The sequence below is a fragment of the Megascapheus bottae genome, chromosome 32 (assembly GCF_031878675.1).
Source record: "Megascapheus bottae isolate mThoBot1 chromosome 32, mThoBot2.hap1, whole genome shotgun sequence".
NCBI classification, from domain to species: domain Eukaryota; kingdom Metazoa; phylum Chordata; class Mammalia; order Rodentia; family Geomyidae; genus Megascapheus; species Megascapheus bottae.
This window is the reverse complement of record NC_143540.1, coordinates 728,154-756,046: the sequence shown is the minus strand read 5'-3', so window position 1 is coordinate 756,046 and position 27,893 is coordinate 728,154. Positions and strand designations below refer to the sequence as shown.

Here is a 27,893-nt window from a genome sequence, read left to right as displayed (position 1 = left end):
AAACGCAATTTAGTGAATTGAGAGAAAGGAGAAGAAGAGTTTCTCATCTGTTTATTGAAAACCAGACCCCCACATAATTGATCTGTCATATAGAAGCACATATCAAAAGAGTATTTATGGAGAAGCTGCATCCTTGCAACCTAGAATCTGCTTCTTATTAACATGTCTGCCTGTTCTCTAGCCTCAGCAACAAAGCCAGGGGTGGGACTGACTCACTGCCCGGCTTGCATGATGGTGTGGTGTTCTGCCCAGCCTGACCTAAGTTCTAGTGCAATTAATCTGAGACAGTGCCTTGTTGCTCTGTGTTGAAGGTGCTCTGTGGTAAGGGTGAAGATTCGATTCCTCAACTCCTGGTAGACTTCTGGGAAGCTCAGCTCGTGTCCTGTCTCCCAGATGTGGTTCTTCAGGAACTCTGCTTCAAGCTCACGTCACAGTACATCTGGAGATTATCTAATCGGCAGCTTCCTGACACCACACCACTGCGCACATCAGAGGATCTGGTGAGATAAGGGAACTGTGCCTTCTAGAAAGCCCACACGTGGCGCATTACAGTAATCCACCTTCCTTTTTTTTTTTTTAGCCTTCCTCTTAGTTAAGTCTTGTTTTCTGTCACTAGACATTTAACTTAGAGTTAAAAATGCACTGACAGCTAACGTCTGTGAGAGAGGTTAGCATTAGCATCTGCACCTATAATCCTAGGCACTCAGTAGGCCCAGATCTAATGATGATAATCCCAGGTCAGCCTGGACAGAAGAGTCCATGGGACTCCATCCCAGAGGAACTAGCAAAAGCTATGGCTGCAGACATGACTCGTGACAGAGCACCAGCCAGATAAGCAAGCTGAGCCCAGCTGGAGGTCTGTAGTGTTTGCAAAGATTTTCTGTTTCCTGAGCTCCCAGGATTCCCGTGTCACTCCCAGTACACTTACGGAAGAAACTGCCTCCCAAATAAAGCAGTATAAATAGAAATCACTTCCAGTATTACTGTTAACACTTCTGGAGTATAATTGCAAAAGTGATAGTGCTTATTTTTGTTTTGTAGAATATTTTTTCAAGATTAAGATACAAGGAAACATGCAATGTAGATTATGTAGTAAAGAAGCCAAGTCTGAAGAAGATTCTGGAAGACTTCCCACCCCATATAGCACACACCACTGTGATGTGAAAGATGGCATTGATTTGCTTACTTTCTGTGAATGGATAAAGAAGGGTTTTTTGTTTTTGTTTTTGGCTGGGAGAGAGGGTTGTTGGTGGTGTATTTTATTTATAGCACCTTATCTTGTATTTCAGATCAATGCCTGTAGTCATTATGGTTTAATCTATCCATGGGTTCGTGTCTTATCACCCAGTTCCTTAGCTGATAAAAATTACAGAGAAGACCTTTCAAAGTTACAGGTAAACAGAAATGTCTCTTTTTCTTTTGAATATGCATAGTGCAATATATTATATTTACTTTGGTGAGACACCAAATTTAGAACATTGCACTTAGAGGACAAAATCTCAAATGAGGCGCATCAGGGGCTTTGGAGGAAGCCTATGCCCTGCTGATGGGCACGGCATCAGCCACACACACACTGACGTACTTTATTGTCACTGCAGTAGTTGTCACTAGAATTCCCTTGTAACTTCAAGGCCTATTTCAATTACTGCTTGAAAAGTCTAATTTAGGGACCAGGAATGTGACCTAGTGGTAGAGTGCTTGCCTAGCATGCGCGAAGACCCGGGTTCAATTCCTCAGTACCACATGCATAGAAAAAAGCCAGAAGTGGTAGACCTCTAGCTTTGAGAAAGTCCAAGGACAGTGCTAGGCCCTGAGCTCAAGCCCAGAACTGGCAAAAAAAAAAAAAAAAGTAATTTAGTGCTATTTTAAAACTCCTTTCAAGTCGCATTCTTCTGTGGTTCCTTGCCTTCCAGGATGAAAAGTGGTCCAGCCAAACTTTCCTGAATCCTTTCCATTACTATGTATTCTTTACAGGTGGCTTCCCATTTAGGGAGATTATCACCTTATTTTTATCTTTGTTGTCAATGTATAAAATGTATAGGAAGCAAAGGTACCAACCTTATTTTCCTGGCCATTCCTTACTGGATATCTGGAATAAAATGATCATACTGGCCAAGAATGAGTAGTAAATGTTCCTTGTTCTGCAGTAAGTCTGAGATGAGGCTGAGCAAAAGAAATAAAGAAGTCACTTGACTCTCTTACAGGAGAGAGGAAGCATGGAGATTTTTGTAATGGTGCAATTGGTGATATTATATATACTTTAAAAATTAAGTACTGGTGAACTTGCTTTTTAAAAAAGTGCACTACTAATAAAGCTCTGAAATAATATTTGCTTCTTGTCATTCAGTTCTGGCCAACTATATTGATGAAATGGCCAAGTTCTGAACGAGCTATTACTTACTTTGGCTTTCGGAATGTTGAATTTTATTTGGAGTTGTATACAAAGTAGGTGGAAAACCCAGGACAGTGTGAGAGGAAGACCAAGGCAGGCCCATTCTCCCATCCAGGGAAGTCATGCTACACTCTTCCAGAGGCTTCTCTGCGAGCCTGGGCCTGGGTCTGGGCCTGGGTCTGGGCTTGGATCTGATCAGGTTTTACAAAACAGGAGCAGCTCTGAGGAGAACCTCTTATGAAGGTTTTTACTCAACATTGTATAAGTGTCTTCTCCTTTGATAACACAATGTTACATCTGTTATTTAACTCACTGGCTCCTTCCTGTTGAACTGTTTGGATCACTTAGGACTTTTGTACTGAATACCAATGCATTCATCTTGGCCCTTCTGTTGATTGCAGCTTAGACTCTTAATGAAACCCCATCCCTTTGCATTGTAGTCTGTCCAGAGTAAATTAAATGATAGTATTTGTAAATCACTTTTTTATATTAAGCGTCTTCTATTTCTTTAAACAAAGAGATGAACAAGATTATTTAATTCTTCTATTCTCCTAGACTTATTAAACAAGGACCATATGCACGGTCTCTAAAATTACGTCCTCTTTTTTTTCTTGCAAGTGAGGTTTAGTCTCTTACAAAAACCATGCTGTGTTGTGCTTTTACTTTCTGATGCCTCATCCCATAACCTTTTGCTTTTTTGTTTGTAGTCTCTTCTATGTGGTCCTTCATTTGACATAGCTTCCATCATTCCATTCTTGGAGCCACTCTCAGTAGACACTGCCGCTGGCCTCAGCATCCACATGCTGTGTCACACGCGCCTGAAGGAGTATGAACAGTGCCTGGACACCCTGTTAGACAGGTGTCCCCAGGCTGTCATCCCCTACGCTAACCACGAACTCAAAGATGAGTACCGGGTATGCTTTTCAGATTGTTTCATGCTTCATAAAGGATTTCCCTGTCTGCAAAGCAGAGCCATTTAGGCCACCACCTCAGGGCCCATACATGCTGGTGTCCTATGTGTTGAATGCTTGAGGTGCTAATGTCCTGTTGACATTTTAATCTCCAACTGCCATTTGGAGGTTAATGTTAGGAAACCATGATGCAATTTTTCCCCCTTGTGTGGTCTTTAGTTTAGTCTGGCATTTTGCTGGTTATCTGGAGATACGAGTCCCATGGTCAGCTAACTTCAAACTCTGCTTTTGTAGGTTTCAGCCTCCTGAGTGGCTAGGATAATAGCCATGAGCCACCAGTGTCCTGCCCAAAGTCAAGTCCTTCATCCAAATGATACATTTTTGCCTCGTGCACTCCAGCACAGTATTATTGACACTGACAATAAGGTCATAGAGTATTGTCACTGCGGGTAAAGTGCACCAAACTAAAATTTTCTCACTCTTTCCTAAGATAGACTCTGTGGTGGAAAAAACTGCTTCCTGAACTTTGCCAGAGAATAAAGTATGGTGGAGAGAAGTTACAGCTTTATCTGGCATCATTAAAAGGTAACCTTTTGAGATAGACGATCAATTCTAATTGTGAATTTGTTGAGGTTTTGACCTCTGTAGTTTTTTCATGACATGAAGTGAGAAGAAAGAGGACTTGTAGATTCATCTGGTAAGCTTATTTTCAGGTTTACATGGCCTCTTACCAACACATGGTATTTATTTATCTCTTCTGCTCATAGCACTGTTGTTGTTATAAATTAATGCTTTCACACTTTAAATTAACACATCATAGAAATTCATTAATATTTCAAAATACGTGTGTAGACATTATGACAATGACACCTATTATTGATGGTCTGGGTACTTAATTTATTTCAAGTAGGAAGTTAGGTTCTTCTAGGTGGTGAAAGGCAGACGAGAGTCACAGGGCAGGGCGGTGGAATGTGGATGGAGTCACTGAACCATAGTGCCTAGGAAAGGCTCATGCATCTGTTAAGAAGTAACAATCGTTACATTGAATTTAAAATATGAGATATTCCTCCTCTCACCCATTTTTGTTTGTGTTTTGGTACTGCCAACTAAACCCAAGGTGCTTCTTTGGCAGGCAAGTTCTCTGCCTGATAGATGTCACTAGAACACCAATCTTGGCTGTTTAGAAGAGGAGATAAATGGTAATAAAAATAGAGGAACTAATTTAGGAAATTGATGTCTTTTTGAAAAGTTAACGTTTTCTGTTTTAGCAAAAAGTCTATGTTTTAGCTGTATATAGTTCTAACATCAAAATAACATTCAGATAATTGTATTTTTTAAAGAAAACTATCATTCATTAAAAAAAAAACAAGTGGAGTCATCCATAATAACTCCAAACTGCATGTAAAATAAAGTTCAAATGATCCTAGAAAGACGAAATCACAAAGTTTAAATCACTGTCTGTGGATTTAAGAGGCTGGTCTTTGTTTTTGAATGAGTTTTCTTGTCATCTGAAGTAGCTTCTGACCAATTGAATGACTGATAGAAAGCTGGATGGGAGCAACTACATTCTGACCCAGGTATCTTCCCCATCAGAGGCCTTGTCTGTCATTGCTGTGGAGTTGGAGCTGAGGGAGTTCTTGAATGTTCTCCCAGAAGATGGCGCAGCAGCATTTTTCTTGCCATACCTTCTCTACTGTAGTCGAAAGAAATCACTCAATGCCGGGTAAAACTACAAGCACAGGGGGTTTTGTACCAAATCTACGTATAGAAGTCCCCCTGACATGCATTTTACCACGGTCCTGGCTGTGTCCCATGGTTCACAACGGAAAAGCCTGAAGATAAGAATCCTTCAAAGAAGCCATACATTTTTGAGGAGGATGGTGACTTTTGCTCAATTCAGGGCTGTGAAGACATGACAACCTTCCCAGTCCCACAGACACTTGAAGGAAATGTGGATCACTCTTAAGTGGCCCAGTTTATTTTCTCCAGTTCCCAGATTTCTGTCCCTTTTTGTTGTTGTTTCTAATTTTCTTTGAGAAAGATGTAAATGTTTTGCCGCAGTGAAAGATTAGAACTTTCATGTTCTTGTTACCTTTAAAACGTTGGCTGTGTTTAGCTCTGAACCAAATGAAGTACAAGTTTACAAAACTGACTTTTTGTCTGACTCTTAATGTGTGTTGAATGCGTGTGTGATTTCAGCAGAAACTTCTGTTTGTATTTTGTATTAATATTACTAAATGCTTTTATTTCTTTCAGGCAAAGTATATGTGAAAATAGAGCTGTATCCTGATGTCAGTCTTTTTATAGAAGCTCTGCTTAAAGAGTTTTGTGTCCTAAGTTCAGTTCATTGATACTGCTCATTGAATTCAGCTATGTCTGGGTAAAACTTTTATTTTCTCTGTGTCTGGTAAAGGGTATTCTGAAGTTTTTCCCCTGTTGGCCATTTCTTAGCTTATTACTTATTTTGATTTTGCCAGGACTTGCTATAAGCATTGTCAGCTACCCTTCCCCAGATCCAGGTAACATCTTTTGACTCAACATCTTCAGGGCTCAGCAAAACTCAGATTGGCATCTCTCTGGTTTGACTCTTCTTTCTTTCCTCTGCACTTGGGTTCACTAGAAACGAGGTCAGTAGCGCATTAGAGGGATGAATTGGGGATGATGTTGCAGACATTTCAGTGAGCTTTACTGGACAGCCCAGAGCCACACCTGGCAGAATTGTTTTGAAGGTGGCTTTTTAGAAAGCTCTTGGGACATTGGCGGTGGTGGCAGTGACCCACAGGTGCCCTGCAGGAGTCAGCTGCGTGTAACAGGACAGCCTGTCATCTTTCAATCTGCAACAAGGACACCCCACCTCCCACAAAGGCAAGGTTGTGTGTTGTCAGTCTTTTTAGAAGTGTTCATAGCCATTCCTAGACAGCAGTGTTGCGTCCACTGTTAGGAACCAGTATTCTATCTCATATTTACAGTGATCACTTTGTGTCTTTCAGTCAGACTTAGTCTCTATAGGGAAAGAAATTTTAAGATGATTACTTAAAATAGTGTGGTTTATATAGTTAAAAAATTAGTAGATGGTGTTTTTCACTTTGAAAATGTTAATTTTTAAAATTTTTAAATGCTAATACACAGGTATGTGTGCACCTATATGTCTGTACTTAGACCTGTGGCGGCATCGTGACAGGAGCAGGAACTAGGTGTTGGTATCTCAGGTTTTTCTAAGTCATTCACAGATTATAATCAGTTGCCCATACCCTTCTGGAAGCACAGGAAGACTTTGGTTTTCCTGATTGAGTTAAATTTGTTATTTAGGGTTGTCTGGACTTGTCCTTTGTATGAACTCTTATCTAGAAAAAGTCACTGTGTTTCATTGAGAAGGGAATTCTGCAAGTCAGGGTTTGTCTCATGTGACGTCTCCCTGACAAGAGCTGTAGGTATAGTTACACCGCTGTGTCAGGTGACCTATCCCTTATGCCAGTGTTGGATCTAGTTACACTGCTGTAACAATACCTTTACACATGCTCTTGCACTGATGGGTTTGAACCCTGGAAATGAGCTGTGATGAGGGTGGGGGAGGGAAGAAGTTAGGGCAACAGAACTCACAGCTGCTTCCAACTGGAGTTTTTAGGTGAAACATCTTACATTCATGGCACATCACTTGCAGGGTTGCTACTGATACTCACCTTCACTTGGCAGGACGGCATAGGTGGTTTCCATCCCAGCATGGATGTGGTCTGTCACGTGACAGTGGAGAAGCCAGACCCCAGGTGTGTGGGGAACCATTTCTAGAGTTTGATATGTCCCAGGGAAGACGTCAAAGACATCAGAACTGTAAATGCCCCTGTGCTGAAGTACAGAAAGACAGGTTATGATACATAGACTAGAAAAGTGAGTGCAAGCCAGGCGCAGTGGTTCACGCCTGTAATCCTAACTACTCGGGAGGCAGAGATCTGAGGATCAAGGTTCAAAGCCATCCCAGGCACAAAAGGACCTGAGAGTTTATGTACAGTTAACCTCTAGAAAATGGGAAGTGAGGCTCAACTCAAGGGTAGGGCAGTAGCCTTGAGCTGAAGAGCTCAGGGACAACACCCAGGCCCAGGGGTAGGGCGGTAGCCTAGAGTGGAAGAGCTCAGAGCCAGCACCCAGGCCCAGTTCAAGCCCCATGACCCACCAAAAAAAAAAATATCTGATTTGTTTTTTAATGGAACCCTGCCCATTCTGTGTGATTACAGAGACCTGGTCTTCCCTGGGTACCGTGAGTGTGCACAGGCTGTGGAGGGAAAGAGATGTGCTGAATGGGAACTGGTCAGACTGGACTAACCCTAAGAGACTGGAGCTACCTGGGGAAACCACACTGGGGGCCCATGCCCACCTCAACCTCACCTTTGTCTAGTCTCCTGTCTTTGCAACTGGAGGGCAAGGAGAACAATAAAGGGAGTAATAAAGGGCAAGGAGGCCCCAGAAACGCTGAAGGCCAGTGTCTCTCCATGACAGACACACAGAAATGGTGGAGCTGAAAGTCTGCCCAGGGGAGCGTCTGTCTTTGAGAAACAAAATGCAGTGGACTTGTACAGTGGACATGGCAGATGGTGCTTTCTTAGTATCTTGTGCATTTTTACACTCTCTCAAAGCAAGAGAAAAAAAAGCATCTCTAAAAGGGTCAAAGGTTTGGAACATTAGAGGCGGCCCTGAAGGACTGTGTTCTGGGGACAGCAGTGGCGACCCTTGACCCAGGGGTATGGCAGCCTTGTGCTGATCCCTGTCTACAGTGATCAGTTAGTCCTTACTCAGAGGTGAGGGAGCCAAGTGGCACATGAACCCAAGGTCACCTGTAAATCCAGGGCAGCGCTCAAGGTTGATGAGGAACCAGCATGACTGCTGGAATCATTGTGAAACGTTTGGACACATTTCCTATGCATTAAACCACGTTCAAGCAGAGCAAGACAGACGGTCCTGTGGCAGCCCTTACCTTGTATCGAAAGCTGTGCCCGTGGAAGTGCACAGTATGCAAGTCTACCTCGTTGCCCATCCCCATCAGGTACCAGCTGACCGCGTCTCCTACGTGCATGGTGAGGCCGGGCAGGTTCCCAAACATCCTCCCGTTGATGGCTGAGGGAAGGCACACAACACCTTTTCAGGACAGCTGGAATCAAGGATGATTGCACAGCAACTAGGACTTCTATATTAAAGGTAAAGAACCGTTCTGCTCTCAAAGAACTTTATACAAGTGGGAGAAATGCCACATGCTGCTTTTCAAAAGCACTAATCCTAACTGGATTTACTTAAAAAGGAATGAGATTTTGGAATTGGGCAAGAATCAGTAATAGATTTTGAACAAAGTCCTCCTTTCTTTTGTTCTGAACCGAATCTGCTTCTCTGTGTGAGGAATAATTAGTTTTAAAATGAAAACAGAAGAATAGCCTCAGCATAATTTCCTTTTCAAAAAAAGGGGTTGACAAAGGAGAAGACTGGTTTAGAACCATTTCTCTTACCATGCATTTTATTGCTTTCTATGAATTCATCATCATCTTTGTTTACTTTTTCTGGGTGATCAGAGTATGTTTGGATGTTGTCATCTAAGTACCATGATTCGTTCTCATCAAACACCAGAAACAAGAGTGAAAATTCCAGTTTCCTTGTGGGATCCAACACTTTGACGCCATGTTTCCGACACACAATCAGTGGGCCAATGAGCCCACTGTAGAGATCCTGAAAAAGAGGCAAAACCATCTGCTACCTCAGTGGAGACTGGATCCCAAAGAGCTGACTGAACGACTAGACTTGGCCCAATTTGATGCTGCCAGGGCACTAACTTTGTACTTGAAGCTGTTAAATTGGTACAATAGTGAATAGGAGGTAGGCTGTATGGGTGATGCAGAACAGAGAAAGACATTCAGAGGCCTGGAACTGGCTCTGCTAAGGATAACCCAAATACACAGTATTGATTTGTTTATTCCAAAAGCTCATGGACTTGAACGTGAATGGATCATTTTGTCAGTTCCTAAGCAACGAAGAGCTCCATCCAATGGGACAATCAAGAATGAAAACATGACAAGATGGAAGAAGTGGTCAACTACACGGGAGACACACAATGCCAATGAGCCCAGAGGAGAGAGACTGACCTTTAACACTCAAAGAAGCTGGAGTAGATGTTGGTCAGTAATGGAACATTAGGTTTTATACCATGCTAGGGGATTTCAGATTTTGTGTTGTGTATCATAGCCATTGTGAAGACCCGGAAGGGAAGAAATGAGAAGAGAGGCCGTGGCCATAGCTGAGGTAAATTACAAGGCCTTGAATTATGGGAATGGAGAGGCGGAATGGGGTGAATTTCTTGGGTGGGGTAGCAGCTTGGAAGTTCAGAGTTCCTGCTTAAATAAGTGTGTAAACTTGGTACTTTGGCCATTTGTTACAACAGAAAATTCAGTGGAGGTGGAAGCAGAGCCCGCCTGGCCTGGGGTGGAGCTGCTGCAGTCCTGTAGGAACTATGCCTGCAGGCGCCTGGTAGCTGGAAGTTTGGAGAGGTGCTCAGGAGAGAGCTTAGGATCAGACATTCCTATGGAACAATCTGGTGTGTCTTCTGATTGTGTGGGAGTTGCTGAGGGAATTTGGCTTGGAAATCGTTCACCTCACGATGCCTTCAGTTCTGTAACTGCTGAGATCAAATCTTTTATTATCATGGATAAAGAAATCTGAAGTCACCTACCTCAATTCTTTGAGTTTACTCAATCACTACTGCGTGATAACTGGTGTGTCTATAGCAATGTAGGTATAGCAACAAACCAAAAAACTGAAACCGAGGTAGACTGTAAAGCAACTGATAAGCTAATACGGTTGTCTTAGAAATTTGACAGGAAAACTAGCCTCCTCTGCCTTGAGCGTTGTCACAGAACAGCAGTTTGAAGTTACCTTAACCCGGTCCACAGTGGAATAGTAAGCCCATGGGATGCAGGCCGCGTCCTTTGGTCCACCGCCAGATCTCTCTGGGATTTCCCACACGTATGTTTGAACTTCCCCTAAATTCATCAAATGTTAGTTAGCTGCTTATATTTGGAGACGGTGATCTTTGAGCTCCATCGTGTGAGCAAACTGGGGCCTTGATAACGAAACCCAGAAACTAGAAGCATCTGGGAAATCTGAGTACCCAGAATTCCTCACAGGAATTTAGTTTTAAGTGAAACTATAAGGTCTATTTTTTAGTTGTGTGTGGTATGTGTTGTGTACATGCTGAGACAATTGGCTGCAGTACACTCACACAGCACAAAGCCAGAAGGTGGCCAGCACACCATCACAATTTGAAGAAAATGTGGCAAACCAGACTTTTCTTAATTTTAACTATGTTTTTCTTAATACATATTTGTCCTTCAAATTCCTGTGGCTTCTCTATGGTTGTGTCAGCCTCTCCACAGCCTTCCCTTTCCTCCTCCCCCCTCTGTGAGCTCCCCTAGTATGTCCTATCTTGCTACCCCCCCCCCCCCATGCTGCTCCTGCCTGCCTTATCCTTGGAGAGTTACTTCATCCCCTCCTTGTAGGACTCTGGACCCTCCTTCCTCCCTCTCCTCCCCACCCGCACCCTCATGGTAAGTGACTGTCCATGGAGAGGCTGAGAGCCACCACCCAGTGTAAGTACCTGGTTGTGTTGGAACCACGGTAGAACTCTGTGTCTTCACCCCATGGGCGTGTATGGAGTAGGGCCTTGTTGCCATGTTTTTAAAGATAATTTTCACTGTGTCTCCAATATTTGCATGAAGTTGTGGACCTGATAAGAAAGGAGAGTGGCTTGTTTACCTGTCAGAGTGAAACTTGTAACTTTCCTAATGGAAACAAAGATCAGAGGGCTTTGTTAGCTAGAAGGCTGAGTCTTCCTGTTGCTGTCATTGTTCCTCCCTGTGGCACTGTGCTGACTGGTAGAGTCTTGGATTTACACTTGGGTCCAGAAAGAAAGGGTATGAGATACAAACTCCAGAGGTGGCTGTCCAGTGAAGGTGGACCCATGGAGCGTTCCTTGTCCCCAGGTCTAGGGAGTTTGGGCCGGGGTCTCCTGAAGGGCCCTGGTCTGCTTACAGCAGGTGCTCTCATTTCTGGGTTGGGACTTACAGGCTTCCCTGGGTATAAAGGCAGTACTGTATCCAGGCCAGTCCTACCAGGTCCACAGGCTAGCCAGTCTTAGCTGGCCTGCTGTCTGGCGAATTTCTGTTACCTTCCCTGAAGGGCCTTACTGTAGGTTCTGAGGATAACTGAGCCTCAGGGGAACTCTGGCAGCTGGAGCTGGAGAGGCTTAGGAATGGTGTCCCTTTGCTTCTTGGTTTCAGGGAAATACCCTAGGCCCGCTGTGGCCCAGGTCACATCGTGTCTTAGAGTAGCATGCCACCTACCCAGAATCCCCAGGTGCTCCTCCTCCGCCTTCCTCAGCACGGGAATGTTGAACGAGCTGTCTGTATACTGCCGATAGACAACTTTCTTGTACTTGGAGCCTATGTGAAACTCCCCCTTATCTAAGAATGCATTTGAGACACTGGAAAAAGAAAGAGAATTTGGCTTAGTTTGGCATAAGAGAGTGCAGTTTCAAGTTGTAAATTTTGAAAGTAGTGATGGTTTAACTTGAAGTGATTATGGTAGTTTATAATCAGTTCCCATTCTGGTCTTTCAAATGAGCTTTAAAAATGAACAGAGCACACCTAGCAGCCCCAGGGGAGTCTCGGGGCCTGCTGCTTTGTAATGACCCCAGCTCATCACCACCTGTTGGAGCTTCAGGACTTCTGGGGTTTATTTTAGTAGTATTGGGGCTTGAGCGAGGCAGGTGCTGTGCCACTGAGCCATGCCTGCAGCCCTTTTTGGCCCTGGTTATTTTTGAGATGGCTTACTTGCTCTCCTCACACACACCTGAGTCGTGCTATACCTGGGAGGCCATGAGCCTGGCACTGTGCCCGGCTGTGGGTTGAGAAATGTCTCATGAGCTTTTCTGCCCAGGCTAGCCTCAAGCTGCAGCCTACCATGCCTGGTAGCTAAAAATCGACAGGTGTGAGCTCCCAGCACCTGGCTGGAGCCTCAGTTCCTTTGCTCGTCAGGTGAGGTGTTGGACGGGTCCTTTCTACCATTCTCTTAGGGCTTAAAATGTTAGACTTCAGAGCTCTGGTTACAACAGTGTTTCTGGCCAATGGAAACTGGAATGACACTTTTCCACCCACTTGCTTTTTTAGAAGTTTCCGCTGATTTTCACTAGCCCCGGTCATTATAATAACCTCTTCCTTTACAGTACAACGAATGCTCAGCGCCACAACCAGACTACCAGCTGGGCACTGGCTAGCCACAGGTCACTCATGCGGGGCCCCTTGGTATGGAGGGGCCATCAGCTGGTGCCCAGCTACCAGCCGGCACTCTGCCCCCTGGATGTTTTCAGAGGCCAGTGGCCACCCTTTCCTCCTACTGAATTGTAGAAGTTACTTTCTAAAAACCTTTCTATAATCATGTACAACTAGTAAATTTTTTTTTGTACCATAGTCTGTTAGAGGACAGAACTGCTATAGTGCCATCAAGGATTTAAAACAATGTCACAAATGTGCCCCTAGCTTTAGGAATGGTAAACCGCGATTAGACAAAAAGAATGACGTTTTCAGAGGGAAAATCTCCAGCCAGTAGCTGGTGAGGAAAGCAGTGTTTCAGCTTTAACTTTGGGGAGAATTCTGGCCAGGTTGATGACTAATGGCAAAAGGGTTGCATGAAGGAATTCCTCCACAGGGAAGAAATCACAACCCAGGCCAGAGGAGGAAGCACTTGGGTGAGGTGGCCAGGAGGGGGCAGAGGTACTGGGCCTCAACTGTGGCCGGGGCGGGGGTTTAAAGCTGGGGACACAGGAGGCCCAGGCAGTGCGATCCGAGGGCCGGGAGTTACTTTTGTTCCTGTAAGCGGTGCAGCTCCTTCTCCCACTCCCTGAGTGGGGCGTAATCCCACTCGACCTCCACGGCTGCGATGTAGTACGTCGTCTTGCCCAGATACACGGGGGAGCCCTCCGACGGCGGCTTGCACTGGTTCACCGTGTACTTCTGCTTCATGCCACCAGTGTAGTGATCCGTCGTGAGGCACAGGACATCAAACGTCCCTGTGGGGCAGGTGGAGGAGGAACCTGTCCCTGATTCAGGACCTTTGCACTTGCAGTTGGGCAGAGGAGTGGGCCCAGCTTTATGTTCTTCCTCAGCAGAGGCCCCTGCCCCACCCACAGCAAGGAATAGTTCATGGACCAGCTTGCCCTGCTCAGGGACCCACGGTGCTCACGTGGACGGGAGGAAACGAACCTGCGGTGTCGGGCTGCATGAGCAGCGTGAGGGTAGTATGCGGGAAGAGGTTGGCCGTATCATGCCTTTCTCCCTTTGACAGGAAGGTATTTCCTGAGAAGTAAATGCCGTGGACATCGGCCTCGTTCCCGGCACTGAACAGATACCACACCACTGAATCTCCCCGGCACATGTTGAGACCAGGCTGGTTCCCGTACATGAATCCATTCACGGCTGGAACAGACGTTTTCAGACTGGCTTACTCCCTGACCTTTTGTATGACAGCCCCTGACTTCCCACAGTAAGCTTACGACACAGTTAAGCCACCCGCATGCCCTGTGGCCGCACTCGCCTTCTAAAGCAGTGCTGACCAGCAGGGACTGCAGCTGACCACGTGCCTCCTGGATATCTGTACTGGGTCCCTGCTCCCCTAGGAGGGGGGATGTCCCTGCCCTCCCCCAGAGGACAGATGCCAGCGGTCACCTTTCTTCCCCCCCCCCTCATCAGTGGCTGCCCTGCACCCCTTTGCTATGGGGCAGCACTCTGGTCCTGAGGCCTGTGCTGTGACCGGGGAGGCTGGGGTTGCTGGAGACCAGGGATTCTGGCTTGTCTGGAGTAGCAGGGAAAGTTTCTTTCTCTCAGTACTGTTTCTAGCAGGTCATGTTTTGGACACATTCAAAATGCAAAAATGCAGAACCAAAAGAAATATTTTAGAAATGATGGATGATATGATCGAAACCAAGCTTAACTTAAACACACAAAGCATCATTGGTTAGTTTTCCCCCTGTGGCAATACTGAGGTTTGAACTCAGGGCCTCACACTTGTAAGCTAAGGCTCATGCCTCCAGCCCTGTTCTTGTTGATTATTTTTACTGGTTATAACTGCCAAGGCTGGTCTTGAACCGTGATCTCCTGCTCTCAGCCTTTCAAGTAGCTGGGATTCCAGACACAGCCATCAGTGCCCAGCTTACATTTTCTTCCACTAGCTACAGTAAATTGTACTACTGTCTATCTGTGGTGTGAACCTTTTGTCTCTAGTCCCTGATTGCATTCTAGAAAGACTCTGCAGGGAAAAAAAAAACAGGAATCTGATGCGTGGCTTGAATTAAAGACCCAGGGCTATGCAGGGCTTTGTAGCTTTTGAAACTTCGCAGGAGACTGAGAAGTGTGGCCAACCATGAGGACCACAGCATCCTGTGCTGCGAATGGTGAAAAGAGCCTGCCATCTCTGAGCCCCAGGGAGCAAAGCCTCCAGCCCTGCAATTCCCCTTCGCAGCAGCCTTGTTAGCAGGTGTGTGGGACTCGGCCTCCCAGGTTCTGATTCAGTGGGTTCCAGAATTAATATTTCTCATGGCCTGCTAGTCAGTGCCAACCCTACTAGTCCAGAGACCAGGGCTTGCACATAATCTAATCTGAGTTAGAAGTGATGGACAACGTTGGAGGGCAGCCGTTTGTACTCAGCTACTGAGAATTAACCAACAACAGCACTGTGGGTGCCAGAAGAGGCTGGGTACTCACAGTGCATCTTGTTGGATTCCTGAAAGTCTTCATCTTCCTTATTCACCTGATCGGGTGCAGTTGTGAACATCTTAATGTTGTCATCCAAGAGTAAACTCTCATTCTCATCAAATACAGTAGGAAACAGGTAGAACTCCTTGTCCACATCTTTCTGTAAATCGGGAGAACAGCAAAGAGATGAAGATAGAAGCATGCAGATGCAGCTTCCTTGTATAGAATTTCCCGCATGTTCAAATAAGCTAGAGGAAGGAGGAAAGAAGTATCCTCCTTGCTTTGTCAACAGGCTTATGAAACATTCCACTTTAGTAGCCAAGTGGTCAGGAAAGATGCCACCCACATTCAAGAAAACTTTTGAGAGTCCGCGCCAGATAAAGAAGGGACAGATTGTCTGGGGTGAAGAAATCACTGGCAATGAATTGGAGCAACGAGTTATATCAGGGATTCACTTGAATTCCAGGCATCTTGACAAGCCTCCCTACTCCCCTCCTATTGTCCCAGCTATGAAGGAAGCGAACAGAAATTCCCCCCTCTGTTCTATGGAATGAACCAGTCAGAAAGAGCAGTTGGTCCAAGGAATCAACGCAAATGAATGCAAAGGGGAGACAACATTTGCAAGCATTGCTAGTCAGGCTGCTGCTGGTGGCTTAACCTTAGAATCCCAGCTGAGTCAAGAGGCTGAGTTCTGAAGATCCAAGTTTGAAGCCACCCCTGGCTTCTGGAAGGTCGACAAGACTCATCCCCAATTAACTAGCAAAAAGGGGAGATATGGCTTAAGGGATAGAGCACCAGCCTTGAGAGATTAAGCTAAGAGACAGCTTCTAGGTTTTGAGTTCAAGCCTCAATCCCAGCATTGTGTGTGTATGTGCGTGTGCGCGCGCACACGCGCACGCACGCACGCATCTATACACATATGTGTCTGGTCTTTCCCTAGAGCTCATTCTTTCAGACAAGAGACAACTGGGAATGTGAATGGTCCCACTGAGGCAGCCACCTGAGATCAGATCCTGCAGAAAATGGAATCTACCACGACTGTGATCTGAAGGTGCCAGAAGCCAGAGGAGGATGAGAGATATCACATGGAAGGAATGTTGGACTTGCCTGCCTCCCGTTTTCCTGTAAGCTGCCTTTTTTGCATATTTTCATTGGCCCAATGAGCCCTGTGAATATGTCTCGGGTGGGATCCACAGCAGAGTAATACATCTTCGCCAGGCACACAGGATCTGCATAAGTGGGCCCCACTTCCTCGGGGACCGTCCATTCATAGGTAAAGGTCTCCTGAGGTGCCACATGGGAGGCAGGGTGAGGAGGCACACCTGAGAGGAAGGTCACATGGGAAAGCGTGAGTGTGGTCATGTGAGCATGTGAGTAACAAAGTGTAGCATAGGACAACCCACTTGTAAATTCCTTGTTTAGCCAGGGGTTGGACTTGAGCCGCAGTCCTGTGTCAGAGGAAGGCAGGGCGTTGGGTAGCCTCCAGCCTCCTGCAACCTCTTCCTGGACTTGGCTTGCACCCACACATCCTCCAGGAACCCCCCATACCCCCCCCACACACCATCTTGGTTGTGTAATCTGTACCTTTCTCCCAACAACGACCTTCTTGAGGTGAGCATTGCCCTTGTCTTTCCACCAACTAAACCAAAGCCAAGCAGCAGAGGTAATCAAGGCATTTTCTCTTGACCCAAACTGAACAGAAAATAATTGTAGAACTGAAAGGAGCTTGCTTATGATCCTCTTCGAATCTCCCAAGTTTACATTTGAAGAAAGCGTGACCTGAATGGCTGAGCTACCTGTGATTAGTGGCTGAACCACTAATCTTCATTGGTCACCCTTAACAAATAAAAATGCTCAGCTATACCCACACATGGAGAAATCCTTTGTATCATTAAAATTACAAATGTTTCTAAGAGAACAGACTGAGTACTTAGCATCTCAAATATATTTAAAATGTACATATACTGATGCAAGTGGAAGAATTATATAAGATATAATCATGGTTGTCTATAGACTGATGGATAACTAGTATTTTGCCATATATTTTCATATATGTGTGCGTCTATGTAAATCAACACACGTATACATAAATATACTAACACGCGCATCTAGTGTTACAAGAACTCTTTGAAAATATGCTCACCCAAGTGGTGCTTCAGAAATATAATCAACATGGTCCAACTAAGTTGCTATCTGTGTTGTCAATAACTACCAGTTAAAGCAAGACAATTCCTTGAACCAATTAGAAAGGGCCAACAGCACGGAGGATACTTGGTGGCCCCGTGATGGTCAACGCTGGCGGGTCTGGAAATCTGCACTCACCTCCCTTCGAGAGGGTGCCGTGGGGGGCATAGAATGTGCCTTCATTGTCCTTGTTGAATCTCACCCCAGTTGGCTCAATGCTGAGGGGATGCGGACTTTGGTTATTAAAGGTCACTTTGATGGTGTCGCCGACTTCAGCCCAGATGGGGGGACCTAAGGACAGAGGGAGAGTCACCACCTTTCCTGGCTCTGTGACACCTGTGTGGGAGCTGTGGTCTTCTTGGGCTGGGTCGTCTGGGGAGCGCCAAGTCAGAAAGCTTGGTTTTCTAAAAAGTCCACAAGCTAGGGCCGGAGCGAGCCTGGGAATTGCAGAGGACCTCTGACCCAACTTCAAGTCCGTCGGTTACCTCTCTCTTTGTTGTTGTTATCTTTTTTTTTTTTTGCCAAACTCAGTTAATAAGCTTTACACACTTGCACACTATCTGGAATACCTCCCACACACCCCAGGCAGAATGTGTGGCCTTTGCCCCTGGAGCCAGATATGGAAACTATATCCACTCAAAGCGGGTAGTTTCTGTCTTCTTGGTGGCAAGGGATAGCACTGTGTGGAACTTTCCATTGCTAAAATTAATCATGTTACCAATTATAGAGTGAAAAAAGTTGTACAGAACATCGTATTTTGTGTAATATACACCGTGACCTTGATCAGAGCCCTAACCTGTGCTGAAGTGTGGATGTGGAAGAATGTACTTCGTCCTCACTGCAGTGGCTCCACTGTACAGAGGGGAGCGGGCACAGGAGGTGGGGTGCCTTTCAAAAGTCACAGCTAGTGGGCTCAGCCTTGCCATTACAAGCCCACCTTTTCCTTCACTCATAGCTGACTGGACTTAAGTAACACAAATGCACTATTCCCTTTATCTCTTTGAAGTCAGTGTGGCTTTTAATGTAGAGGATTTACTGCTGACAACTCGATTTGGAGAGTGGTCAGATGTTGCACTTGATTTATGTTAGTTCTTCCATCTGCCTGGAGTTTGGATTAGGGCCGAAAACCTCTGGTTTCACCCAGTCTCTGTGTAGAAACCAGGCTAAAGGCCTGTTGTCACTGCTGTCTCTGAGGCTGGTACAGAGTTCCAGCTCGGCACTCCGCTGGACTCACCCAGGATGCCAAGGTGTTCCTCTTCAGGTCCTCTCAGCTTCTGCGTTGTAAAGGAGGCGTCCATGTACTCACGGTAAACCAGCTTTTTATAAGAGCCACCAATTCTTGTGGGACCTTGTTCAAAGAACACACCTGCATCACTGCCAAAAGAAGAGGGTGACAGGAAGCAGATGTGTGCCTTGAGGCCACAGGCTAGCATTTGGTGAGTGTCATGCCCCAGAATCTACAGCAGCCACCCACCACGGTTGTCTGCCAGCCTCCCGCCATCCAAGGCCACTCTTGGAGGGAAGTTGGAGAGAGAAGCTTCACTTTTCAAGTAACCAATTCCAAGATCCCATGTCAGCCCCCGGCAGTAAGTGGCTCTAGAGCAGAACTTCTCTATCCAGCTGGGGAATGTTGGAAAAGATGGGAGTGGTTTTTTGTTGCCTAGGTACACCAAGCTCAGGAGCCAGCCTTCATCAGCTGAAACTCAGTGCACCCCAGAAAAGCTAGCCTCCTTTGCCTCAATTCACAAATTAAACATGAAACCTCACCGCGGTATGTACATTAAACAAAGCCTTCCTGCTCCTAACTTGGCACACAGAGGACAGGTGACAGACAGGGCCTCCCCAGGAAACTGGAGGTGTTGGGGGGAGTAACACTATCTCATTTATATTCTAGAAAGATTATTTTGTGGAATGAGCAGCAGGAAAGGTAGCCAAGGCAGGGAGCGTGGCCTGAAGTTAAGGAGGGCACACACACACACACCCACACATACACACACACCCAGTATATATCATGTGCATTATCAAGCATGTGAAAGACAACATACAGAATGTGAGAAAATACTTGTGACTATCTGGTAAGGAATTGTGATTGAGAATATATAAAGAACTCCTACAATCAACAACAATAAGAACAAACATTCCTGTTTAGAAGTATACAAAGGGCATGGATAAATATTTCTCCAAAGAAAACAAGGCCACAGAAAGATGCTCATTTTCAGAATAAAGGAAAAGAAAAAATCAAAACACCAGAAAGTGCTGACATCACACACATGATACTAGCTCTACAGGAAGCAGAGGTCAGGAGAGTGCTGGTTCAAAATCAGCTAGGGGGAAAAGACTGCTTCATCCAATAACAAAGCTGGACATGATAGTACATGCTGTCGCTGGCAGGAAGTACAAATGGGAAGATCAAAATCCAGGCATAAATACAAGATCCTATGTAAGCACAAGGCCCAAAAGAAAATTCAGCACAGCCTTACCCAGCCAGAATGGCCTATCCAGCCATTGTGCTTCTAGACTGAGAGCCAAAGTAAATGGAAGTGTGGGACTGAACCAGCGTTTGCACATCGGCCTTCATAGCAGTATCAGTCATAAGAGTCGAAAGGAGGAAGTTACCTTCCAGGGGCCGTCAAGTGTTCCTTGGTGAAAACGTCCACTCCAGAGGGTGCGTAGCTCCAGATGAGCTGCTCGGCCGCGATGTAATAGTGTCTAACTTTCCCCTGCATCTTGTCCCCTGTGGAGGGCTTGTGGCAGTCCCGGACCTGGAAGAATGCCTGCAAGCCAGCTGAAAGAACAGAAGGCTGAGATTACAGGGAGACCAGGACTAAAAGATCTGAAACCACACGAGGTTAAAGGAGCCAAGGGTCTCCCTGTCAACTCAGCTGGCAAGAAGGTAGAAACTGCAGCCATGCAATAAACTGGGTGAACTCATGGACAAGCCACGTTTATAAGCACACCTCTGTCTTTGCAAGATGTGGGGCATGAAGAAGAGACCTTAGGCACGTGTTTTCAAAATGGAATACGGGTTCCTTGGGGAATTCATTGGGGATTTGATGAAAAATGACTGGTGTATAGATAAGAGGGCTTACAGGGGCAGGGGGAGAAAAGGGACCATGGCTGACAAAATACTGAACTAGGCCTACAAGTGATACAGGTTACACCCAAACTTCATCACCACCACAGGATGTCAGCACCACACAAAAAATTTATTGAAAATAGAGAATATAGAGGAAAGGTTTATCAAGGAAAAAAATAGGCAAGACACAAAGGAAAAGCCAGAAAGTAAAACTATAGCCTACTAACTTTTCAGCATAGATCAACTGTACATTGCAAAATATCTGTTTCACAAAGCCATGAAGTCGCATGTAAAACTACACTTTCAGAGCAGAATTAAGGATTTTTATCCAGAGATTTATACTTTTTTTCAGATCTCCTTACTTTATGATCCGCGTGAATATAAAGATACTTAGCTTGTACATTCTGACTTCCACTGTTCTCCTCATTTGTTGAGCAGCTGAGACCCAACTCCTTTTTTTCAGTGGCTTCTGAGATAGAACCCTCCCTTCAGAATGGAAAGGTACCTTACCTTTCAGGTGGTTCAGATTCTGGCAGCTCAGCATCCATGTCCCTGGGTTCTGGGCCACCATTGAGGCCTCAAATAAAGTGGCAGGAAAGAGATTGATCGTATCTGTACGGTAGTTCTTGTTAGTCAGTGCTTGCCCATGAAAGAAAGCCGCATGCACGTCCACTTCATTGCCCATACCAAAAAGATACCATTTCACCCTGTCTTCAGCACACATGGAGAGGCCAGGCAGGCTACCAAAAGCATGTCCATTCACAGCTGTAATTCAAGAGCAGAGCTGGTGACTAACAGATGGCTCCAAGGTCTGGGAGAGGAAGAGATAAAAGATAGACAGACAGACAGACAGAGAAGGGCAGTGAGGCCCCGGACACCCTGCTTTCAGTCACAGATGAGAAACACAGCACTAGTTCATTCAAGGAAAGAAATGTAGCATCATTCATAGACTCAGAAAAACCTGGGCATTAACGGATCTTTGCAATCTTACAGTACATCCTGTTGCTCTCCTGGAAGTCCTCGCTGTCTGCGTCCACTCTGTCTGGTTCCGAGCAGTAGGTCTTAATGTTGTCCTCTAAGTACCAGCTGAGATTCTCATCCACCACCGAAAACATTACCACAAATTCTTGGTCAATGTCTTTTTCCTTTTCCTTATCGAGAGAACCTGAAGTGAACATTTCTAGCTTAGCACATTCAACTTATTAGCGTGTGTTGTTGCTACATTTTCAAGGATTTTTCTTTTTCATTTCATAAATGACATTTGTTTTCCTCATCAGCCACATATTGGGACCAGTCTCCAGAGGGATTTCATGTTCGGGATCTCAAGTGTGGGAGACAGGCCGGTGGCCGTGTTGCCGTCGACTCCACTGCCGTGAATGCTTGAGAACAAGTGGGAAGTCAAAGCTGAGCACACGGCTCTGACAAGCTGAGACACCAGGGCCTCCAAGGACAGTAATCATCGTTCAGGTATGTTCTTGAACTATATATTGCCTCTTTGATGTTGTTATAAGAAAATAAGACGGCATATGTACCAACGTAATATAGTTGAGTGCTGTTACAAGTAAATAAGATGGCATTTTTACCAACACAATATAGCTAACTTACAGACCTACCACCCCGGAGAACCAAGAAAGAGGGCACGTGGGGTGAAATCATTTGTCTGCATGGGGTACCACTGCGAGAAGTTACGTCCTGAAAACCTATCCCCAGAGAATTGATTCTTGAGCAGTCTTAGCTCATGGTGGGGTCCCTTCCAAGGGTGGTCCAGGTACTCCATGGGCTGCAGTGCCTGCTCCTCCCTTCCTTTCTCCTAGACTCCTACTCCTCTGTCTCTTCTCCACACCGAATGTATTTAGTGTCAGACTGCCCTGTCCCCAGGGCTGGGTTGTGTGCTGGGAACCGTGCCAGGAGGGTGCACCTGTTTTACAGAGTATCAGGGGGCCAATGAGTCCCGATGCGATGTCTCTCGGGGCGTCAATGTGAGAATGGTAGATCCTGGTCACACAGCTCCCGTCCCCCTCCCCGGGGCTCTGATCCTTGTTAGCATGCAGCACATAGGTGTACTGGTCTCCTGGGAGCACTTTGTCATCTGCCCTTAGGGTCCCAGTGGTGTTGTCAGGGTAAATGGCACCTGGAAAGCAACACAAAGCAGAGTTATTGTGTCTGAACCCAATGGTGGCAATAGACAGTCCTCAGGGCGGCCCAGAGGAGTGGAAAGATAATGGTGAGGGACTCTAGAAACTTCCCAGAAAGGACTGTTAATTTTCACTCAACTGAGTCTTCTGAGAGCCATGCACATACTTACAGCGGGAGGATCATGACTGGGTTTGAATTTCAAGGACAGCTTTCCCCTTGCAGACCAGATAGGGAGATCTGAGATAAACTATGAATCCCTTCCGTAGTTTGGAACTCCTCATGTGAGGCCAGAGTCTGGCCCATGTGGTGAGCATGGAATGTGAATTGTTTTCATTCTGGCCTTTCTCAAACCACGCAGAGGTTGAGACGAACCTCCACATTCCTCCAGCCCTCTCACTGCAGCATTTCACCCAGTCCCCCCAAAGCTGAGTTATTGTAGCACGAATCCCCGCCATGCTATCCCATTCATAAATGCCTGAGTATGAATCTCTATAAGAATTTTCTTTTTCAACAAAATCTCAGATACCATTATATCATGTGCTAAAATGTCTGTATTTTATAGTCAAGGAAATAGAAGCAAGGTTAAGTCACTTGATAAAGTCACTCAAAACTCAGAGGCAAGGCTGAAACTTAACTCTTAGCTACTTCTATACCCACATTGCATAGAGATAGAACATTCTTCATCCTAATATCTGCAATCCTGATGGCAAAATCTGAAATGTTTTAGAACTAAAATAATGCCCCAAGTGAAAATTCCACAGGATAAAACTTTTCATGCACAGGTTTATTAAAAATTTATGAACTGAGCTTCAGGCTACATGTATGTGAAATGTAAATGAATTTCATGCTTGCTTACTCCTGAGGCTAATCCCCAAGGCTTGTTCTATCTTATTACATGTATACAGATTTTCTAAAATCTGAAAAAAGAAAAAAAAAAAACCTGCACTTGGAACATTTCTGGTCCCCAACATCTTGGAATAAGGAGAATGCTTGACCTGTATTAAGAGTAGTAAGGTCAGAGGGCTGGGAGTTTGGCCTAGTGGTAGAGTGCTTGCCTAGCATGCACAAAGACCCGGGTTCAATTCCTCAGTACCACACACATAGAAAAAAGCCGGAAGTGGTGCTGAGGCTCAAGTGGTAGAGCTGTAGCCTTGAGAAAGTCCAAGGACAGTGCTCAGGCCCTGAGCTCAAGCCCAGGACTGGCAAAAAAAAAAAAAAAGAGTAAGGTCAGAGAAGCCAGGCTCAGTGGGGCACATCTGTGACCTACCCCCAGGAAGCTGAAGCTGGAGGTTGCAAGGCAGGCTATGACACAACCTTATCTCAGAGGAAACTACAACAACAAAAAGAAACCTTACATTGTTTTTCATGCAGCATTCTTTTATAAGACAAAGTCTCTTCCTGCATAGCCCAGAGTGAACCTCAAACTCGTGGTCCTCCTGCCCTAGCCTCCTTAGCACGGAGCTTACAGACGTGTGCTGGCACACCTGGCACCATGGACCACTCTTATTCTCCTACATCTATATTCAAGAGCCCTTCCATCTTAACTGTCACATTGTAAGACGGCATGCCTGGTTTTGCTGATGCCCAAGACTGACTTTTACCATCCTAGCTGAATGCCACTTCATCTGCAGTGAACACAGGCGACGACAGCAGACGAAGTGCACGCGTGTGGAATATCCAGAGATTACAGTCCTCTGGGCTTTGAGGCCTGCTGTCCATTTCTCTCAGTCTATCCAGCTAGACAGGAACTGGATACTAGACTCAGAATCCAGTTCCAGAGTGCCAGAGATCTCTGCCACTCATCCTTCACACAAGCCACACTGCTGGAGAAGCAAGTATTGCTGGGGTAGACCACAGTGCCTGTGGGTAACGTGGTTTAAAGCCTGTGACCTGCTTACAGCTAGTAAGGAGAGCTCACAGACCGGGAACTTAGAACCTTCCCTGCTGAAAACCCAGCCTCCCGTGCCCTGAACTCACCCTCGTGCTCCTTGTAGTAAGTTATTCCGTGTGAATGGAATGTGTAAGGCCTGGTGGCAAAGTTTTTTAGGTGTACATAAACTGTATCTCCAACTTCCGCCTTGATAATTGGACCTGAGAACCCCAGCCAGCTGGGCTTGTCTACAGTGGTCCTGAAGTGTCCATCTGTGTACTGGACATAAAGGGCCTTCTTGTATGTGCTTCCAATCCGGTCTGGACCACTTTGAAGGTAGACATCAGACTGTTCCCTGCAAGGGAAAAGAAGGTAATTCTATCAGAAGCTGTCATTTCTGGGGAAACTACATTATGATCAAGAGAAGTCGGAAATCACACAATTAAAGAGAAGTTAATGACTACAGCCCATCAGTGTACAGGCAGCTCCAAGGTTGAAGGGGAGAGCAGGTAGCAGGCAGGGTTGTGTTAGTTGTGAGGTGTTTCAGACCAGGGTTGTGGCAGAGGGGGCAGCAGGGGGGGGGCGCTGTAGGGGGGCAGCATCAGGCTGACCAGAGCGCCAGCCCCAGGACCTGGTGTCTCTTGGCTGGTGCCCTACCCAGGAATGAGTCCAAGCCAGGTCCTGAAGTAAAAAGAACATTGCCTGACCCGTGACCCGTGACCCGTGACCCGCGACCCGCTTGGTTTTATTCGTTGGTTTTTTGTTGCTGTTTTTTCTGTATAAGCATTCTGGGGGGGGGGGGGCGGATAATGGTCTGAATCCATTCACATAGTTGAGGTTTTTCACAGTTAGAATTCTTTGCCTATCCAATGCCATTTGAGCACAGATCTTTATTTTGTCTTGCTTCTTAATTATGAGTTTCTTCCTCTACCCAGACTGGGAAGTCTGTTTGCTTCCAAGCTGTCTCCAAAAAATCCTTGGTATTTTATGTCCCAGAGTGTCTTATGTCCCAGAGTGTCTTACTTAATATTAAAAGTGTGGTTGGGGACAAAGGGTCAGTTACTGGAAGCTCCCAGGAACTTTGCCAGTTTGCTGCCTAGCCACAAGTATCTATTGTAGTTGCTCTTTGAAGCAAACAAATAATTCACATTTAATTGTGGTTCTTCCGGTCGGCTCCCCTCTGACTATTACAGTAGATACACTTCCCTCCAGGAATCATATTTTCCTATTTTTAGTCCCCTGTTTAAACAAAAAACGCCAACTCCCCTTAGACCACAAAGTGATTTTTTTTTAATACCAAGAGAGGGTTGTTTTGTTTTTTTTTTTAATGTTTTTGTTTTGTTTTTCTATGTATGTGGTACCAAGGAATCAAAGCCCGGTTTTCATGCATGCTAGGCAGGCACTCGACCACTAGGCCAAACTCACAACTCTAAATTTGTTTTTTTAAGATAATAATTCCCCAATTTATAATTCAAAACTCAGTGTTCTCACTTTATTTCTGGGTTACTAAAACATGGGTATGGTGGCACAACATTCTGGATTTGGAGAGGGGGGAGTCCTTCTCGGATTCCTAATGTGGCACAGCAGTCATTCACCACCTTGCAGTATCACAGGTGGGAAGTCAAGGCCCCATGGCTGTGTCTCTGTCCAGAGCATCACAGGATGAAATCACCACGCTGCCAGGCTGAGGCCTTGTGGGAAAATCCACTTCCTGTCTCCCTTGGGTTGCTGGCAGGATTCGCTTTGTTGAGGTTGTGGAACTAAATTCCCTTTTTGCTTGTGGCTGTCACCTTTTGGGCCTCTCCTAGTTCCTCAATGCTACCCAGAGGCCTGTCTGTCTTGTGGTCTGTCTGTCTGGTGCCCTGTCTCCCTTCCGGCCTGCAGCAGAGTGTAGAGTTCCCCTGACCCTCTGGATTTCAGCTGTCCGTAGGTGAGCCACATTTTAAGATCAAAAGAACCAACCCCTCGTTACTGTCACCCTTCTCTTAGTTTCTAGAATAAGGAAATTCTTTATACCGCAGTAGAGACTTTGTCTTCCACTTAGCTTGTGCCCAGTAAACTGACTTCCTCTCTAATAAAAGGTGGCAGGAGATGGTGGACCCGTGTTCATTTTAATTACTAGCTAATGAATCTGTTTTTTTATCATGCTGCTGAATGAGCTCCTTGTACTACTGGGCAACTGCTGTCCTCGATGAGCCCCACCCCAAGTCCAGCCTTTTTCCTTGGAAATAAAAGCGTGTCTGTTCTTTACATTGTATTTAGTCAGGAAAACATATAGTCCATACAAAATAATGCGTCTAGAAAACCTATTAAAATGTTATATTCTTCTAAGAAAATAATATTATCTCAAATCCAAATTTAAAAAATAATTGCAAGACACTTCATAAGTATTTATAACCAGTTATCTGTAGGTCAGAAATTTAGGGCACATTACTAAACCGATATGTAACAGTTGACTATTACTATCAACTATACATTTTTTACTGTGAAAAATTTTATCCTCCAATACTACTAAATAGAAAATCAAAAAAGAAAATATCTAATCATTCTGTAGCAAAGCAGAATAATATGCATGAATTTGTGAGAGTTGCTAGTTAGTCATGGCACACCTCTTTTGTGTATGTGTTTAAGATACAATCTTGGCAGCCCCTGGAAGTTAGATTCACTTGTGTTTATGACCACTAAAATATGTAGTACAAGTTGCTTCTGAATGCCAGTTTCTATTGGGTTAAAGGTTTAATACCCACTGTCACAAGTGATGACCTCCGTCTAGACAAACTTCTGTAATAAAAGGCCTTAGGCAGCTATGCTTTTTGTCTTCCTTCTGAACAGTCTTGCTTGAAGTAGAGACAGGAAATTTCCTTGGAAATTTCACACAGCACACAGGGCCAAGCTGGACACTAAGAACAGTTTTGTGTACTCCCTTTAGCCCACACTCCAGACACCCATGACAGGTAGAAGCAGAGTGGTTCAAAATGAGGCTCTAAAAACTTAAAAATACAAATATCGCACCCCTGTCATTAATAAGCAGTAAGTATTGTTATAAGTGTAATACACACACACACACACACACACACACACACACACACACACACGAACATGACAGACGCTTGTAGTAGCTACAGAAATGATCCAGCAGGACACCAGGCTGTGTTGCAGGTCCCGGAGCCGACTGCTCTCCAATGCAGAGGAACTAGAAACAGGAGACCTGTGTATGCAGCTTGTTTTCAAGTCCTGTATCAACTTGAGGAAACAGTGTATCCATTTGCCTTTATATGTTTTTTAAACTTGATAACTCATAACTCTGGCCCATGAACCACAGAAACAGCAACTTACTTGTCAACTGAAATAAGCGTCCTTTCCCCACTGTCAGAGGCATAGTTCCAAGTCGTCTCCTCAATTCCAATGTAGTAGTGCTTATCTTTTGTCCAGGCTGGGGAAGTAGATAAAAACAGAAAAGCCCCAAGCACCCAAAGCTTCATTTTCCTCCCTTGTTTGGAGCCTGAGAGGCAATAAAGTGAAATCAGAAGCCAGGCGTATTTATAAA

At 45.3% G+C, this 27,893-nt stretch overlaps 2 protein-coding genes across 6 annotated transcripts in view; one reads left to right on the top strand and one right to left on the bottom strand.

The window, feature by feature from the left end:
- The window catches only part of LOC150042991 (BLOC-2 complex member HPS3-like), a 36,064-nt gene extending 19,870 nt beyond the window's left edge, over positions 1–16,194 (top strand). For 2 of the 5 annotated variants that reach the window (XM_090323469.1, XM_090323467.1), the window contains exons 13-17: positions 312–500; positions 1,290–1,394; positions 3,100–3,306; positions 3,798–3,888; positions 4,897–5,448. In XM_090323469.1, the coding sequence (XP_090179595.1) occupies positions 312–500; positions 1,290–1,394; positions 3,100–3,306; positions 3,798–3,888; positions 4,897–5,030 (726 nt within the window). In that variant the 3' untranslated portion in view covers positions 5,031–5,448. Of the gene's footprint in view, positions 1–311; positions 501–1,289; positions 1,395–3,099; positions 3,307–3,793; positions 3,889–4,896; positions 5,449–16,020 lie in introns of those variants that run through there. The other 3 variants (XR_016533474.1, XR_016533473.1, XM_090323468.1) reach the window with 3 other exon arrangements.
- Positions 37–27,869, bottom strand: LOC150042990 (ceruloplasmin-like). Its single transcript, XM_090323470.1, has 20 exons — positions 27,683–27,869; positions 24,454–24,701; positions 22,259–22,471; positions 21,332–21,505; positions 20,851–21,105; positions 19,881–20,049; positions 18,499–18,638; positions 17,403–17,555; positions 16,188–16,402; positions 15,090–15,240; positions 13,593–13,805; positions 13,192–13,399; positions 11,676–11,815; positions 10,931–11,059; positions 10,210–10,316; positions 8,793–9,009; positions 8,270–8,409; positions 6,984–7,146; positions 2,059–2,163; positions 37–497 (listed from the first exon to the last, which is right to left on the bottom strand). The coding sequence occupies exons 1-19, from the start codon at positions 27,826–27,828 to the stop codon at positions 2,060–2,062; spliced, it is 3,285 nt and encodes a 1,094-aa protein (XP_090179596.1). The 5' UTR covers positions 27,829–27,869; the 3' UTR covers positions 37–497; position 2,059.
- Positions 27,870–27,893: the final 24 nt, after the last annotated feature.